The sequence below is a fragment of the Sminthopsis crassicaudata genome, chromosome 2 (genome assembly GCF_048593235.1).
Source record: "Sminthopsis crassicaudata isolate SCR6 chromosome 2, ASM4859323v1, whole genome shotgun sequence".
NCBI classification, from domain to species: domain Eukaryota; kingdom Metazoa; phylum Chordata; class Mammalia; order Dasyuromorphia; family Dasyuridae; genus Sminthopsis; species Sminthopsis crassicaudata.
In genome coordinates, this window is record NC_133618.1 from 258,539,628 (window position 1) to 258,556,609 (window position 16,982).

Consider the following 16,982-nt stretch of genomic DNA (forward strand, 5'->3'; position numbering starts at 1 on the left):
TGACCCGGCCACCCTCCCCGAGGCAGGGGGAGCCGGGCCTGACTGACCGCCCTGTTTCCCTGGTCTGCTCTCAGCCTGCAGGGCACGGACGTGGTCATCGCCATCTTTATCATCGTGGCCATGTCCTTCGTGCCGGCCAGCTTTGTGGTCTTTCTGGTGGCCGAGAAGGCCACGAAGGCCAAGCACCTTCAGTTTGTCAGCGGCTGCAATCCCGTCATCTACTGGCTGGCCAACTACGTCTGGGACATGGTAAGTGTCCCCGCTCGGGCCGTCCCGAGGGCACCGAATGCTGACACGGGTCCCAGGCCCCTGCCCTGGGGGGCGCCCCCGGCTGGGGCCAGCCGCCCGCTGCCACCTTTCTCCCACTCCCCGGCAGGCGGGGCCCGGCCTCAGAGTGTGACTTTCCCCCCACCTCTCCCGTGTCTTTCAGCTGAACTACCTGGTGCCGGCCACTTGCTGTATCATCATCCTCTTTGTGTTTGACCTTCCTGCCTACACGTCCCCCACCAACTTCCCCGCTGTGCTCTCCCTCTTCTTGCTCTACGGGTACGGTCCCTGGGGTCCTGGGAGGGGAGGGAGCGGGCGCCGGCCCGGGCACCGGAGGAGCCGCGGGCGCAGGGAAGCTGCCCCTCACCGCCCCCTCTCCCACCCGCAGCTGGTCAATCACCCCCATCATGTACCCCGCCTCCTTCTGGTTCGAGGTGCCCAGCTCGGCCTACGTCTTCCTCATCGTCATCAACCTCTTCATCGGCATCACCGCCACCGTCGCCACTTTCCTGCTGCAGCTCTTCGAACACGACAAGGTGCCATGGGCCAGGGCGGGGTGGGCGCCGCGGGCCTGGCCGTTATCCAGAGAGCAGGGAGGCGGCTGCAGCCCCCTGTCCCCGAGGGCATCGCGTGGGCATTAGACGAGGTGCCCGGGCCAGGAAGGCTGGCCCTCTCTCCAGGGCTGGGCCAGGGCGCCCCCTCCCAAGGAGCCCTGCCCAGACAGGACTGATGGGAGCTTTTTACCTGCTTTCCTCCCCAGGACTTGAAGTTAGTGAACAGTTACCTGAAGAGCTGCTTCCTCATCTTCCCCAACTACAACCTGGGCCACGGGCTCATGGAGATGGCTTACAACGAGTACATCAATGAGTACTACGCTAAGATAGGTGAGCCCTGGAGCGGGGGCTGTGGGCCCGGTCACTGCGCCCCAGGGGCGGGGACAGGAGCGGCAAGCTCTGGGTGGCGCACCCCCAGGGGGCCGGGCCCAGCAGGGCCTCTGTGGGAGCAGCCGGGGAGGCAGAGCCTAACTACTACTTAGGGGGGTTTCCCTTTCTCCACCTCGGTGCCAGTGAGGCATTGAGGGCTCGGCTGGTGCAGGAGGAGAGCTCGGGTCGTTCTCACTAAGGTGTGGGAGACTAATGCTGGAGCCTTCCCATGGGCTTTTGTATTTTACTAGAGTGCTGGTGACAGGGCAGTGCTTAATCTTGGGGGACACTTTAAGGATGGCATTTCAGGCGTGGGTGGGGGTGTTTTGGGGGGGTGCTTCCTGCTGCCTTTCACACCACATCAATCCGGGGGTAGCCTAGGCTTTTTCCGGCTCAGACCCCAGTGAGACCCCCCTCTTCTCCCACAGGCCAGTTCGACAAAATGAAATCCCCTTTCGAGTGGGACATCGTGACGCGAGGCCTGGTTGCCATGACAATAGAAGGCTTCGTAGGTTTCTTTATCACCATCATGTGTCAGTACAACTTCCTTCGGCAGCCCCAGTGAGTGTGGGGGGCCGGGTCAGAGAAGCCCATCTAAGCCGAGGGGATCTCTTCTGGGCTGGGATGAGGGGAGCTTGCCTTGTCCTCCCCTTGCACAGTCAGGAACGGGGGAAGAGCAGGCGGAGATCAGGAAATCCTCTTGGACTGCATCCGGAACGAGGGAAATTATGTTGTCCTAGGCAGACTCCCTTTGAAGTAATGTGTCTAGTTCTAGGATATCATTTCTTAGGAAGGCCTAGTAAGAAGAAACTGGAAAACATGTAACAAAAGATTGGAAGGCACTAGGGAGATTTTGTCTAGAGGAAAAAAGCCATGGGAGAGGGACGTGTTAGCTGCGGTCGGGAATCACAGATTGTCACATGGAAGAGAATTTAAACTTTTTGTTCCCAGAAGGCAGAATTAAGAATGAAGGATGAAATAAATAAATAAACATATATATATTTTAAACTCCTCTAAAAAAAAGTGAATGGTGAACATTGCAGCAAGGTAGACTTGGATTCCTTGATAATTAAAGTTGTCCAAAAGTAGAATGGGCTGCCTTGGAGGTATAATGAATTTCCCTATTCAAGTAGAGACTGGATGGTTAGTCAGTGTGGATATGTTCTTTCTTTCTTCTTCTTCTTCTTTTTTTTTTTTTTTTAATAATATCTTTTTGTTTTTCAAAATACACACAAAGATAGTTTTCAACATTCATCCTTGCTGAAGCTTGTGTTCCAAATTTTTCTACCTCTCTTCCTCCTTCTCCTCCCTCCCCTGGACAGTAAAATAATCCAATATAGGTTAAATATGTGCAATTCTTCTTAATATATTTTCACATTTATCATGTTGTGCAAAGATAATCAGATTAAAAGGGAAAAAAACGAGAAAGGAAAAAACTCAAGCAAACAAACAACAATAACAAAGGTGAAAATATGCTTTGATTGATGTTCAATCTCCATAGTCTTCTTTCTGGGTGCTGGTGGCTCTTTCCATCACGAGACTATTGAAATTGCCTTGAATCACCTTATTGTTGAAAAGCCACATCTGTCATAGTTGATCATCACATAATCTTGTTGTTGCTGTATACAATGTTCTCTTGGTTCCAGTCACTTCACTCAGCATCAGTTCATGTAGGTCCCTCCAGGCTTTTCTGAAATTAACTTGCTCATCATTTCTTATAGAACAATAATATCCCATAACATTCATATGACATGACACGACTTATTCAGCCATTCTCCAACTGATGGGCATCCCCTCAGTTTCCAGTTCCTTGCCACAATAAAAAGAACTGCCACAAACATTTCTGTGGGTCCTTTCCCTCCTTTATGATCTCTTTGGGATGCAGGCCCAGTAGTGACACTGCTGGATACAAGATTTATAGTCCTTTGGCCCTAGTTCCAAATTGCTCTCCAGAATGGTTGGATCTGTTCACAACTCATTGTGAATATTTTCAGACACCTCTTTAGGTGTGGGTTAGAGTAGATTGCCTTGTCCCCTCCCAAGATCCTAATTGTTACTGGGAGCATCCTGCCTTGCTCCAGGTGCTGCCCACCTCCACCACCGAGAGCAGTTTAAGGCGGGTGAGCAGAGCTGGCCGGGCAGGGCCCTTTCTCCCCATGCTCTCCTGCCCCATTTAGCTCCTTCTCTCTCCCCAGGCGGCTGCCTGTATCCACCAAGCCCATTGAAGATGACGTGGATGTAGCCATTGAACGGCAGCGGGTCCTGAGGGGGGATGCGGACAATGACATGGTCAAGATCGAGAACCTGACCAAGGTGGGACCTCGGATTAAGGATTAGCCCCTCGAGACCAACCCGGGGTTTAGGGAAACAGATCAGGAAATAGTGATTGGTAAGGCAGAAGAGGCCATTCCAACCAGTGGCCATTGGTTAGGCGGCTCAGAGGGGCGGGTTTGGGCGGAGAGGGCTCTGCAGGAAAGGGAGAATTCCCAGGGCTTAGGGGGACCCTGCTGGAAGGGCCACAGAAGAGCAGAGAAGCCCTCCGCTTGGGTGAGAGGGACGGCCTTCTTTCTCCTGAAGCCCGTTCCCTCGCTCCTGCAGGTGTACAAGTCTCGGAAGATTGGGCGCATCTTAGCTGTAGACCGGCTCTGTGTGGGCGTGCGGCCAGGAGAATGTTTTGGCCTCCTTGGTGTCAATGGGGCTGGGAAGACTAGTACCTTCAAGATGCTGACGGGAGATGAGAGTACCACGGGAGGCGAGGCCTTCATCAATGGCCACAGGTGCCCAGGGGCCTTGGCAGGGGCCCACGGGAGGGGCTGCCCCGGGGCACGGGCCTAGGCCGGAAGCCAGAACAGACCTGAGCAGGGCTGGCCTGCCGTCCTGGACTTGTCTGTGGAGCCAGGGCTCTGTCAGGGAGGGCAGGAGTTCCGTAGTGGAGAATAAAGTCTTTGTGCAGCTTTAAGCTTGCCAAGTTTAAAACGTCACTGAGGTTTTTGGAACCCCTTGCTTTGTCTGTAATGAGGGGCGGCCTGTGGCTAGGGCGGGTGCAGGCCCCCGGTCTCAAGAGCGAGGTCTGGGGGGTGAGAGACGTGGGTAAGATCCACACGCAGTCCGGGGAGCAGTGTGGGCCGTGCCAGACCTGAGTGGTTACATGGTCTCTGCAGTGTCCTGAAAGAACTCCTCCAAGTACAGCAGAGTCTGGGCTACTGTCCACAGTTTGATGCTCTGTTTGATGAGCTTACGGCCCAAGAGCACTTGGAACTCTACACAAGACTCCGAGGGGTCCCCTGGAAGGACGAGGAGAGGGTGAGGAGGCTGGATGCGGTCCCCAAGGATTGGGTGGGGAAGTATTCCGACTGGAGGTGTTGGCCAAAAAAGTGGAAGGGAGCCCTGAGGGGTTAGTTTGGCAGGTGGTGGATTGAGGGAGGGTGGACGGAGCAATGGACTTTTAATTAGGAGGATAGTTACAAGTTTTGTGAATCCAGACAGCTCACTGAATCCCAGTTTGTCCAAAAATGGGGGAAAGGGTCTTGATTGCTTTTAAGGTCCCTTCCAACACCAGAGCTATCTCTCTGCAATCTTAGAGCTATTAATGGCTGGGGAGAGGGAAGAGAAGAGATGGGATTGACCTTGGGGGAGAGATTGTTTATTTAGGGGAGAGCATGATCAGAGTCATGGGGAGGACCGTGATTTGGAAAAATCTCTGAGCCCTGGGACGAGTCTTTGTCCCTACTGAAGTCCTACTCCCCCTGCTCACCCCTGAGGATCCCTAAAGGGGAGGGAACATGGGTTTGGAAGGGATGACACTCATAAGTGCCTCAGGGGAGCATGGGCCCGGTCAGATCCCCTCCGTGGGAAAGGAGGACAACAGCCCCATGGCCCACCTCTCCCGTACTCCCACCCATCAGTGTGAACGGCTGTCACGAAAGAAGGCAGTACGTTAGACACGGACGGCCTCACTCCAGGGCACTGTGAGCAAGGCACAGAAGTCATAAGTGTTAGATTACAGTTTCCTGACAGTGAAAGCTTCCCAATAACGAGCTGATTTTGACTGGGCCGGCGGCCCGTGGTGAGTAGTGAGCTCACCGTCACTGAAGAGCTCTTCCAGGGGTGACTGAGTGACCCCTTTTGGAGGAGCTGTAACGGAGCTGTGGGCTTATCCTTGAGGGCCTGAAATTCACTGATTCTGTGACCACAGGTGGTCAAGTGGGCACTGGAGAAGCTGGAGCTGAGCAAGTACGCAGATAAGCCGGCTGGCACCTACAGCGGGGGGAATAAGAGAAAGCTGTCCACAGCCATCGCCCTCATTGGCTACCCAGCCTTCATCTTCTTGGTGAGTCGGGGCGAGGCTGGCAGACTCAGAGAGCACACTTCCAGGCCTAGCCAGGGGCCCTGCCCCCTCAAGGAGCATAATCTCCGGGCTGGTCCTTCCACCATCGCTTTCCTGGGGAGAGTGAGGGGAGCAGGACTCTGGGGAGGAAGGGGAGAGGTTAAGGGGGAAGACTGATCTTGGCCCTGCTCCCAGGATGAGCCCACCACAGGCATGGACCCCAAGGCCCGGCGTTTCCTATGGAACCTCATCCTGGACATTATCAAGACAGGGCGTTCGGTGGTGTTGACATCTCACAGGTTAGTGACCTTGCTCCCCGAAGGCCCCTTCCCAAGCTGCCTGCTCAGTGGAGGAGAGACCCTTCAGTAAGCAACCCTAGAGGTCCAAGGAGCTTGGGGCCCTGCTGGCTCCTGGTATTCCCTCACTCCGGGGCGTGCACCCGCTTATTTCACAGATCCTCCCACCTCTGCTCCTGTTCTGAATCCTGGTACACCAATGCCCTTTCTGCCAAGTTTCAATGTTTCTCTATCCCAGCGCCAAGTACCCAATGCCCGCTTCTCTGCCAGCTCCTAATTCCTTTCCTCTCCGCTAACCCTGCTTTTATACCTGCTTTTCCTAACCTCTCCATAACTATTACGTCTTCCCCTCTGCCATCCTCCTCTGCTCCATACTCTCCCAAATGCCCTCTTCCTTCCCAGCCTCTTGTGTTTTCCTTCCATCCATACCTGGGGTCCCTGATCCTCACTTTGCCAGCTCCAATCCCAATAAGTTCCTCTTTTCCAGTTCCATGTTCCCTGGATCCCTCTTTACCAGCTCCAAGAGCCCCCTTACTCTCTTTTCTGCCAGTTCCCAGTGTCCCATGTCCCATCAGCCAGCTCCTGATACTTCCCTTTCAGTAGTTTCCAGTGCTCTTGGTTCCCTCTTCTCTGCCACTTCCCAGGGCTTTAAATTGTCTTTTTTATCTTCATGCCTTCCTCCTGTCCAATTCCCATTAAGTACCCTGTTCTCAGGTCCAGGGAACTCGGTGCTATCTCACTGCCATCCCTGAGGGTCCCTTATTCCCTTCTCTGAGTCTCTGGTGCTCCTATCTGCTCCCATTAGTAGCTGAGGGCCCCTTGGTCCCCCATGCTGGACCCCCCCTCACCTAGTTCTGGTGACTCTACTCACAGCATGGAGGAATGTGAAGCACTTTGTACACGCTTGGCCATCATGGTGAATGGACGGCTCAGGTGTCTGGGCAGCATTCAGCACCTAAAGAACAGGTGAGGGGAGTGCAGAGAGAGATTGATGTACAAAAGTGGGGATCTGGGTAGGGGCAGGGGCTGAGACAGCAACAAAGGGATGGGGCACAGGAAGGGAGAGGGACGCGGACCGGGCTGGAATGGGGACCGAGGAGGGAGGAGGAGCAGAGGCATGGGAAGGGACAGTGTTGGGGGTGGGCAGTAGTAGTGGGGGTCACGGCGGGGGGGGGGAGGGACAGGAGCCCACACCTTCATTCTGCCAGGTTTGGTGATGGCTACATGATTACTGTGAGGACCAAGAGCAGCCAGAGCGTGAAAGAGGTGGTGAGGTTCTTCAACCGAAACTTCCCTGAAGCTGTGCTCAAAGTGAGGGTCAGGGGAGCCCCAAGAGGGCCAGGAGGGCTGTGAGGTGGGGTATGGGAGTTACTGGAGTATTGAGAGGAATCAGAGAGAGGGGGGACTCTCAGGGGGATCAAGGGGCTGGGGAGCCCAGAAAGAAAAAACTTTTGAGGAAATTCACAGGGATCCTAAGGGGATCAGAAACTGTGAGGAGATCGGGGGCAATCTAAAGAGATTCAGGAAGTGAGGGAGAGCTCTTAAGAGGCCTCAGGGGGTTTGAAGGATAAGGGAAAACTCTAAGGGGTCGGGGATATCTTTTAGGGGCTCTGTAGAAGAACAGGACAATTCTTAGAGATACTTTGAGGGAACAGGAGGGGTTGGAAAATGCCTGATTTGGGCACCCTCTGGACATTGGTTGAGGACTCTTGGGGAGTTGACCCCCGATTTCCTCCATCCCTCAGGAGCGACACCATACCAAAGTGCAGTATCAGCTGAAATCAGAACACATCTCACTGGCGCAGGTGTTCAGCAAAATGGAGCAGGTGGTGGATGTGCTGGGCATCGAGGATTACTCGGTCAGTCAGACCACGCTAGACAATGTGAGTGCCCCCAGCCCTTCGCAGCCAACGGTCTGAGGCAGGCGCGGGGGGGTGGCTCAGTCCTTGGCGCAGCGGTCCTAGGTTGCTTTTCCTGCCTGATCCAGGTGTTTGTGAACTTCGCCAAGAAGCAGAGTGATAACTTGGAGCCCCAAGAGGCAGAGCCGGGCTGTGCCCTCCAGTCCCCCCTGGCTCGGCTGCTCAGTCTGCTCCGGCCCCGTCCCGCACCCACAGAGCTCCGTGCCCTGGTCACGGATGAACCAGAGGACCTCGACACAGACGACGAGGGGCTCATCAGTTTTGAGGAGGAGAGGGTGAGGCTCTAGCCCCGGGGCCGAGGTGTCATGGATGGGGTCTGCGTTTCCATGGGCACTCTAATCCCCAAAGGGTCTGGGGCCCAGGCCCAGAGCAGAATCCAGCACTATGGCCCCTAGGGCTTCCCTGTCTCCTCTCCTGCCTGATGCATTGTTGACCCAGAGACCTAGTGACTGATAGAGAGTCATAAAGGGACTAAGAGAGATCCCAAGTCAAGGCCAAAAGCAAAAGTCTTTGAACATAAAGATAAGAGAGACAGAAACAGAGAATGAGAAACAAATTGACTAGTTTGGTGACGATTAATAGCAAGTCAAAGGACAAATCCGGGTTGTCGGAAGCTCTGACTGTCTGAACCCTCTTATCTCTCCCCAACAGGCCCAGCTTTCCTTCAATACAGACACTCTCTGCTGAGGAACTGGGAGGCTCTGGCTCTCCGTTCCTGGATGACCAACTTTCTTCGTCCCCTTCCTCAGATCTCCTTGGAGCAGCCCCACATTCCCGGCCCACGTGGGCTGGGGCAGAGATCCAAGGCCAGACAGTTGAGAGGGAGGCCCCAGCACTGCCTGCGGGCCCAGCTCACCCAGGAGGGTTGGGAGGAGGGGTTGGTGAGGTCTTGTGCACCTTGAATTCAGTGCCTCAAACTTGGAGCTAGTTTTCGAGGGAGGGAGGTAGGGTGGGAGACCCCGGTGGGTGTGGACAGTGCCGAGAGTGGGGGATAAGACCCTGCCTTAGGATCCTGTGGGAGCCTCGGAGATGGAGGAAAGGCTTGGATCTGACAGCAAGGGCAGTTCTCTCTGGGAGGCCCCAGCTCTAGAGATGGAGAACCTCCTAATGATAGTATAGCCCAAGTACCAGTCTGGAGTGAATATCACAGATTGTACCCACTCCTTCCCTTTTCTGGCCCGGCCGCTGCCCCTCCGGACCAGCCTGCCTGGTGATCCTCAGGCTCTCCAACCAATGATTGTGCCAAAGGGACAGTCCTGCTGTGCCCCAGGGCGTGGGCTCTGGCCAGCCACGCTGCTCACTTCCCTGGACTCTGATACCCCCATCCCTGATCTCAGCCTGGCCTGCTCGGCTCTGCTTCTGGCGGTCAGTGCCCCATCAATGCCTGCGGCTAGCGTCCCCACTAGCACCAAAGGCCCCCAAAAGCCTGGACTCTGACGGCCCAGGAAATATGCCTGGGGGGCCTACATGAAAGTTGTGTGGAAGAGGAGGAGCTCTCCTCCATGGTCTTAAGCCTCCAGAATGTCATCCTGATGGGCCTGTGTAACCCAGCACTTTCCAGGCTGATGGGGCATCTGGGGAGGGGAGGGGGGACAGGGATCTTGTGGGGCCCTGGGCAGGTAACTGCTTTCCCCTCAATTGGACTCTTCTGCCCCCTGGATTTTAACACCTCCGCTAATGCCGCCATTGCTGCCACGCCGTCACCACCCAGAGGCTTCGACGCTGGACACCAAATGGGCCGCCCGCCAGCTTGCCCAACACTGTGGCCCAAGCCATTGACTCCGGCCGGGGTTGAGCTGGGATGTTGGGCTTGTTTTCTTTTTAAACTATTTATTTTGCAATAGGAAGAAGCACTTATCAGGGGTGGGGAATATGGAGAATGTCTGTGGATGGTAGAATGAACTTGACAGATTGGGTACAACTGCAGGGAAAACAAAAGGAGGGGAGTCCCCCCTCGGTTCTCCCGTCTTCCTTCAGTTCTTATTCCCCATAAGGCCCCTGCATCCAGGAAACCCAAAGCCTGAGGGCCGGGAAAAGAAGGTGGAAGTACTTGAGGTCTAAAGAGCTTTCCCCCTGCCCCTGAATGACCTCGTCACTTTTGTCACAGAGGGGGTAGGGGTGGAAGAGGCTTGGAATTGCATGGACAGTGGGGGGGTTATGGGACCCCACTTCTTACTGAGAGCGAGCTGCCACGGCTACTTTCCAGCTGTCTGTCCATCCCCATCCCTCCCCATCCCACCCCAGTCCTGCCTGAGGGCAGGTGGGGGACTGGGCTTGTACATAGTTGGGGAAGCAGGCCAGGAAAGGTGTTTGTTTTAAATAAAAAGGGAAAATATCAAACCAAAGACTCCTGTGTGTGTGTGTATTCTCGTGTGGGATTAGGGGGGCTGGAGAAGTCAGTCTCACAACCTGGGGAGGTTAAGGACACAGAATCCTTCCGGCTGTGGAGGGAGGGCAGCGGGAGATAAAAGGTGGAAGTCCCAAATCCGAGGGTTTATCGGACTTCCCTCTGCCCACCCGGTGTGGGCACGCCAGGAATGTTCCTGGCACACCCTGGGGAGGGCCCCACCTAGGTCCTCGGAAGAGTGGATCTCAGGGAAGGGCAAGCGTTGGGGGGGACTGCCTGGGGGGTGAGGCTGTGAGGGGCTGTGCTGACCACTTCCCACTCTGGGGCACAGACCTGGCTGGGCCCTGGGCCCTCATGCCCCCGTCCTCCCTCTCTCCCGCCCTAGAACTGGAGGGCCAGGGGACCCTCTCATCCCCCCAAACCTTCCCCCTTGTGCCCGCCGCCCCTCCCACCCAGTCCGACCAGCCTGTCCCACGCAGCGCCCCAGGCCCGCGAGGCCCGGACGCCCAGCTTGGGGTTGTGGACTTGGGCTCTTTGGCCCCGTGTCTTACAGCCGCCCAGCCTGACCGTCCCTTACGCGCCGTTAGCCGTCGCCCATAGGCTGGGAGTCAGCCCGGAGCCCCACGTTACGCAATCGCCCCCCCCCCCCCAGCCCACACCAGTCCCGGAGTGTCAGGACCCGTCTCACACGGACGGACCGCGCGGGGCTGCGCTACTGGGCGGGGTGGGACGGGGCGGAGCAAGCCGGGAGCTTTAAAGAGCCCAAAACCTAGTCTCCACCCAGGCTGCTGCATCCTCCGCGGACACCATGGCCGAGAACTCCAAGATTCAGCTGTTTGTCAAGGTGCGGGGCCGGCCGCGGGGAGCCGGCCGGGGGCAGTGGTGTGAGCCGGGCGGGGTGTCCGAACGCGGGGACTCTAGCCTTTCTGTCCCCGGTCCGAAGCGGGCAGAGCCGGGGTGGGGGTGAAGGAGCAAAAGGGGGGCGGGGAGGGGGCAAAAAGGGGGGCTGCGGCATAAAAACGGGGAAGTGAGTGCTTTGAGAAAACGAGGAGGGGATGAGTCCCCTGGGAGGCCGGGAGGGACCCGCGAACGCCAGAAGTGGGAAGGACTTTTTGCCGAGTTTCGATTCTTTGGAAGGAGTCGCTGAGACTTCCCGCCGCCCCCCGCTCTCCCTCGCCCCTTTCTGCCCCGCAGCCTCTGCCCTGCCCGAAGGAGCGAGGCCCCGACAGCCTGGGGGGAGTGGAAGGGCAGGCTCCGGGAGTCCGCGCAGACCGCCCCGGTCCCCGGTTCGGGCTCCCTGTCTCAGACAGGACGGGGGGCCCGTGTTCACTTCGTGGTTTTCCCACCGCGGGCTCAGATGCAGCGTGTCCGGGACAGACAGTACCCCGGCTGCACTTGGGGTACGAGACGGGGGGGGGGGGAAGTGGGAGCGCTTGAAGAGCAGAGGAGTCGGGCACAAGGGCAGGGTTACTGAGCGCTGTCAGCCTCTGGAGGCAGACGCTGCGCTCCCATCTCCGCACACTCTGGGAGAGAAAAGTCTGAACCCGAAGTTTGTCTGCCCCCCCAGGGCCTCGGCTTGAATCCCTGCCCAAATCTTACTGCCGCGGGGCACAATTGTCTTTCTGACTGGGCAGGCCGCAGGACTGACTGATACCCGTATAGGAAGGAGTCTTCCTGCTGGGTACGGAGACCAAGGCTGAGGCTTCCAGCGAGGGTGGATGGGAGTATTCTAGGATGCCCTGGCATCGGTGTCAACCTGTCCCCAAGAGAAGGGCATGATGTCACAGGTGATCTCAGAGGGCCCCGGAGTGAACTTCAGGGCAGGGCAAGCTTACTGCCCACAACAGGGGGCACTGCCAAGGTGGGGATGCTGGAGATCCCCCTCCTCGGAATCTGGGCTGAGCAGCCTGGGTTGGGGGCTCCCGGTCTGGACTTTGTTCCACTGTGAGCACCAATGGGTGTACTCTTACCGTGATGTTCCACTGGCAGTGCCCAGTGCCATGAGGTGAATCATTGAAAAAACAGTTTGGACAGGAACTGAGCTGGGCTCCACCCTGCATAGCCCGTCTGCCTGGTGACAGGAGATGATGCCCAGGGGCCTGCACTTGATAGGAAGTAGCATGCCCACATTTCCCCTGGTGCCAGTATTGTGTTCCCCCCAGCAGGACCCTTCCCTGGCGCCATGACAGCCCCTGAGGGCACAGTGCCGGCCTCCAAGTAGCGCAGACTGTTATTTTTGTTACCCCTTAAGAGCTCTCACCTCCTCCTTGAAGGAAGCCCCACCCAGCCCTGTTGATTTGGAGAGGCTGTCCTAATCCTCAGCTGCCTATTAAAAGACTGGGTGAGGGGCACTGCCCAGGCCTGAAAACAACACCCCTGGTGGCCAGGGTTGACCAGGTTTCCTGCATTCTCTTTCACCAAACTTGGTACAATTCTTGCCGTCCTTCATTCCCCCTAAGGCTTGTGTGAATTCTTTTCTGCCTCCCACTAGGCCAGTGAGGATGGTGAGAGTGTCGGGAACTGTCCCTCCTGCCATCGTCTCTTCATGATCCTGCTACTCAAAGGTGTCCCCTTCACACTCACCACTGTGGATACCAGGAGGTAAGCACTGAATGGCTGGCTGGAACCAGGGTGAGGAAAAAATACACCCACCGGTTTCCCCTGGCGTAACCTATTTCTGCCCGATGCTACGTGTCCTGTGCCCTGGTCCCCCTCATGCTTGCTTTCCCTGTGCCAAAGATTTGGCCCTGCCCCTTTACAGGTCCTTGGATGTGCTGAAGGACTTTGCCCCTGGTTCCCAGCTGCCCATTCTGCTGTATAATGGGGAAGCCAAGACAGATACCATCCAGATTGAAGAATTCCTGGAAGAGATGCTGAGGCCACCCACGTAAGTCCGAGTGGGGGTGTGAGGGCACAGCCAGGAAGCAGGGTCAGTGAATAATGGGGCATCAGTCAGAGCTTTAGAGATGGATGACCCTAACTGATCATATAGTCTGACCCACTTCTCTAGAGAGAAGTAAACCAGGGACCAGCGTGAGGAGATTTGCCCAAGTTTACATGGATAGTTGGTGTCAGACCCGGAATTTGAAATCAGAGTCTGCTTTACTTTATAGCATGCTACTATCTACTCAGATGCCTCACTACTGGTTCCCTCTCCTTCATTCGAATCTACTCTCAAGGAGAGATTTGATTATGTTGTTTCCAAGGACAGCACCTTCTAATCATGCTTTAGGGGTCCTTTTAAGAGACAAAGCCTTTAGTCAAGAGAGATAGCTCGATTCCTCAAGGGGAGTCCTGAGGGGGAGTCACAGACAGCCGGTGAGAGAGGTAGAGGTGAGGGGGAGATTTCCCATCCTCCCCCATGTCTGAATGGGAAAGCTGAAGGAGAAAATAGGAATTGTTTGTTGGATGATTCCAAGCAGAATCAGGAGACTAGACACAAACTCTTCTCCAGGAATTCGTTTTCTTTAATATTCCTCTGTGGCTGAAGGGAAGAACAGTGAAAGTCAAAGTATTTATATACATATAGTATACCAGGTGCCATTCTAGGTGCTTAACAAATAACTCATGCAGCATAAAGGGAGGAGGGGAAAGTGTGTGAGGATTGATAACGGGGATACTAATGGGAGGAAGGTGGGGAGAACCCCCCTTCCGCTAGGGATAGTGCTCGTGGCTCCAGGGAGGAGCCATGGGGGTCTCCTGTTTGACTCCTGAGTCTTCTTTCTTCCTTCAGCTTCCCTAGCCTGGTTCCTCAGTATAAGGAATCTAGCATAGCCGGTAATGATGTCTTCCACAAGTTCTCAGCTTTCATCAAAAACACTTCTCCTGCACAGGATGAAGGTGAACCTTCAGGCTGGGTTGGGTCCTGGGGTGGGATAGGCCGTGCCCAGTGGGTACAGATGGGTCTGGGGGAGGGCAGTGTGAGGGTGAATCCAGTGCATTCATTCCACAGACATTTAAGTGCCTATTATTTGTCACTGCCTTTGTAGAGCTCAGGTGCTGAACAAAGTTCTTAGACCCTTGGGGTGGAGGGGAAGGAGCTTGTTACTGAGCTCCGATTGTCAGGATGGCTTCTTCGGGAGGAAGCCGCATTTGCGGGGCACGAAGCCTAGAATGTCTGATGAGGAAGGGGGGATCCAGCCATAGGGAACACTGAAGCCAGGCAGCGATGGAGGGCACGTGGGAGGAGGAGGGAAGCCACACGGATGCCCTTGACTGGATGTGGGGATGAGGAGTGAGATGGGACAGGAAAGGCGGGTCCTGCCAGGTTGGGGAGGGTCTTGGACGCCAGAGAGAAGAGAACGCTCTTTAGTGGGGAGCCAGTGAGCCGCTATTTCTGAGCAGAGTTACTCGAAGGACCAGGCGTTTGTTTGGTTCTAACAGTAGCGGTGGGAGTGCGGGGCCAGGCGAGAGGACAGTCGCAGGCCATCGCTGTAGCCCGGTGGGTGGTAACGGTGGAATGGGGGCTTACCCCTTGCCCTCCCCACCTCCACCCCCAATCCCTTGCTTGCCCTTCCAGCTTTGTACCGGACCTTGCTCCGTGCCTTGATGAAACTCGACCAGTATCTGACCACTCCGCTGGAGCACGAGCTGACGCGGGACCCCAAGCCTACCCAGTCCAGGCGTCGCTTCTTGGATGGCGACCGGCTCACCTTGGCGGACTGCAACCTCCTGCCCAAGCTGCACATCGTCAATGTGAGGGGCGGGAGGCGTGAAGGCGGAGGGAGGCGGGAGGAGGCAGGGAGGGGACTCGTGGGAGGGAGGCAAGGGTAGAAGTCCCTGGGCGGACAGGTCAGTGACTCCGCTCCTCCGCCTACCACAGACCGTGTGCACCCATTATCGACAAGCGCCCATCCCCGCGGAGCTCCGCGGGCTCCACAGATACCTGGAGAATGCGAAGCAGCAGAGGGAGTTCAAGTACACCTGCCCCCAGAGCTCCGAGATCTTGGCTGCCTACGCCTCGGTGGCTCGGGCGCGCTGAGCGCTTCGGCCGGCTCTTCCGGGAATCCATCCTCTCTGGCCCTTGCTCCTCCCCACGCCAGCTTTGGGCACAGGACTCGCTCCTAGGCCACCCGCTCCGGGAGCACACGACCTGCGCCCCTCCATCATTTCACACTTTTCGCCCAAATCCCGCCGAAGTCACCGCCTCCAGGATCTCCCGGATTGCTCCTCCCGCGCTGGACCTTTCTCGTCTCCAGCAGCCGCTGTTCTCCTGTTTGGTTTAGACTTAATTTGCTTCAAAGGAGTGTCCATAAATATATTCTTTGTCACATCCGTGCCCAGGCGTGACTCATTTTCCTGAGGGCAGGGGATGTGAGCAGGCCCCGGTCCTCCGGCCCTCCATCTCTGACCTGACCCCGAATCTGGCCCCCTTAATCCTCAGGCCATTGCTCTCTACTCCCCTATGACCTCTGACCCCGCCTTCCACTCCAGCCCTCCCGTGGTACTTCGGAATAGCAGACACCAAATACCTGTCATTCCCGGACTAACACCATGCTACCAGGGTGGGGCTTATTCAGGCTTCCTCCCGACACAATGAAGGCCCACCCTCTCTGAGGCTCTGCCCACGGACTCCGAGGACTAGAACTGCTCCTCCAACCAGTTGGGCTGGGGAGAGAACAGCAGGAAAGGCCTAGATAGGCTGGGTGAGAGGGCAGGGCCGGGAGCCGCCTCCCAGAGCTGGGTGGGGAGAAGAGTTAAGTTGTGAATGTTTCTGGCCCGCCTGACCACATTCCCTGGCCCCTGTCTCCCAAGCCCACTGGTTAAACCAGCTTCTGCTTCCTAACCACTGACCTATCCTTGCTCCCTCCCATCCTCTGCTTGGGCATTTCTGGGGTCTGGAAGTAGACCCTCTGTGGGTACAACTGTTGCTACATTGACTGTGTAGGAGTTAGGTTCAAATTCTGGCTGACACTTAATTGCTGTGTGTGTGTTTGACCCGTCCTGTCACTATTACTGGAATCAGAACACAGGTTCAAATTCTGTCTTGGATATTTAATAGTTTTGCGTCTCTGGCCACTTCAAAGGCTCTTTGAGCCGTGATTTACTCATTTATAAAATAAAGATATTATTTCCATTAATAAAACTGGGCTGTTGTGATGAAAGCACATTGTAACCTTAAATCAACAGAGAAACGTGAGCCATTATTATAGATGCAAATCATTTGTTTATGTATTTGTGTACCTAAAACTACAGATGTACATATATTTGTATAACTGTGCATACATATATCTTTGTACTTCTATATATCTCTGTGAATGTGTCTGTATCTAGGCCTTTGGCTAACATCCGTTTCTGATTCGGGGAACTGTGGGGTGACCTTTGCAGACTCTTCAGCCTCGGGTTCATAGGTATTTCTAGGATCCAGGCCAGGGTGAAACACCTTGGATAGGATAGAGGAAGGGAAGGAGCATTTATTAAACCTATATTTAATGTATATTTAACCTATACATGTAGGTTTAAATGTATATTAAACCTATATTTAATGTATAGAAGAACTGCACATGTGTAACATAGATTATCCATCAAAGGGAGGGGACAGGGAGAAAAAAATTTGGAACATAAGGTTTGACAAGAGTGAATTTTGAAAACTACGTATCTACTTGAAAAAAAAATAAATCAAAAACCCCTGTGTTTAGTATGTGCCAGGTACTGTATAGGCATTTTATGAATATTATCTCATTTTGTATTTGTAACAGCACAAACATAGTACCTCATCCCAGGGTGTGAGACCCTCAGTGATTCACCCCGGTCTTGCTAGGCCTGCCCCACCTTCCCCTCCCTCCCCCACCCCCAAACCTGTAGGAATGGAGAGGGAGCCGCCTTCATAAAGTAGTTTGGTTTGGCTGGAGGTTAGAGCTGACACAATCTGTATCTTTTGGCCCCCACCCCCAGAGCAACCTG

At 55.4% G+C, this 16,982-nt stretch overlaps 2 protein-coding genes across 2 annotated transcripts in view; both read left to right on the plus strand.

The window, feature by feature from the left end:
- The window catches only part of ABCA2 (ATP binding cassette subfamily A member 2), a 64,654-nt gene extending 54,582 nt beyond the window's left edge, over nucleotides 1-10,072 (plus strand). Inside the window, 15 exon segments of the mRNA XM_074284758.1 lie at nucleotides 75-249; nucleotides 431-546; nucleotides 656-803; nucleotides 1,028-1,151; nucleotides 1,619-1,751; nucleotides 3,386-3,503; nucleotides 3,789-3,967; nucleotides 4,352-4,493; nucleotides 5,386-5,520; nucleotides 5,713-5,816; nucleotides 6,687-6,779; nucleotides 7,022-7,124; nucleotides 7,559-7,696; nucleotides 7,801-8,007; nucleotides 8,384-10,072. Coding sequence (XP_074140859.1) covers nucleotides 75-249; nucleotides 431-546; nucleotides 656-803; nucleotides 1,028-1,151; nucleotides 1,619-1,751; nucleotides 3,386-3,503; nucleotides 3,789-3,967; nucleotides 4,352-4,493; nucleotides 5,386-5,520; nucleotides 5,713-5,816; nucleotides 6,687-6,779; nucleotides 7,022-7,124; nucleotides 7,559-7,696; nucleotides 7,801-8,007; nucleotides 8,384-8,419 — 1,951 coding nt within the window. The 3' untranslated portion in view covers nucleotides 8,420-10,072.
- A 667-nt stretch (nucleotides 10,073-10,739) lies between these two features.
- Nucleotides 10,740-16,164, plus strand: CLIC3 (chloride intracellular channel 3). Its single transcript, XM_074289091.1, has 6 exons — nucleotides 10,740-10,923; nucleotides 12,571-12,680; nucleotides 12,841-12,966; nucleotides 13,813-13,919; nucleotides 14,599-14,774; nucleotides 14,902-16,164. Exons 1-6 carry the CDS (start codon nucleotides 10,888-10,890, stop codon nucleotides 15,058-15,060), a joined length of 714 nt encoding a protein of 237 aa, XP_074145192.1. The 5' UTR covers nucleotides 10,740-10,887; the 3' UTR covers nucleotides 15,061-16,164.
- Nucleotides 16,165-16,982: the final 818 nt, after the last annotated feature.

Bases quoted from the DNA above. Each gene is read 5' to 3' on its own strand.
- CLIC3 (XM_074289091.1), top strand. From the start codon at position 10,888: ATGGCCGAGAACTCCAAGATTCAGCTGTTTGTCAAG. The intron at 10,924-12,570 runs GTGCGGGGCCGG...GCCTCCCACTAG, and splicing joins AGATTCAGCTGTTTGTCAAG to GCCAGTGAGGATGGTGAGAG. The intron at 13,920-14,598 runs GTGAACCTTCAG...TTGCCCTTCCAG, and splicing joins TTCTCCTGCACAGGATGAAG to CTTTGTACCGGACCTTGCTC.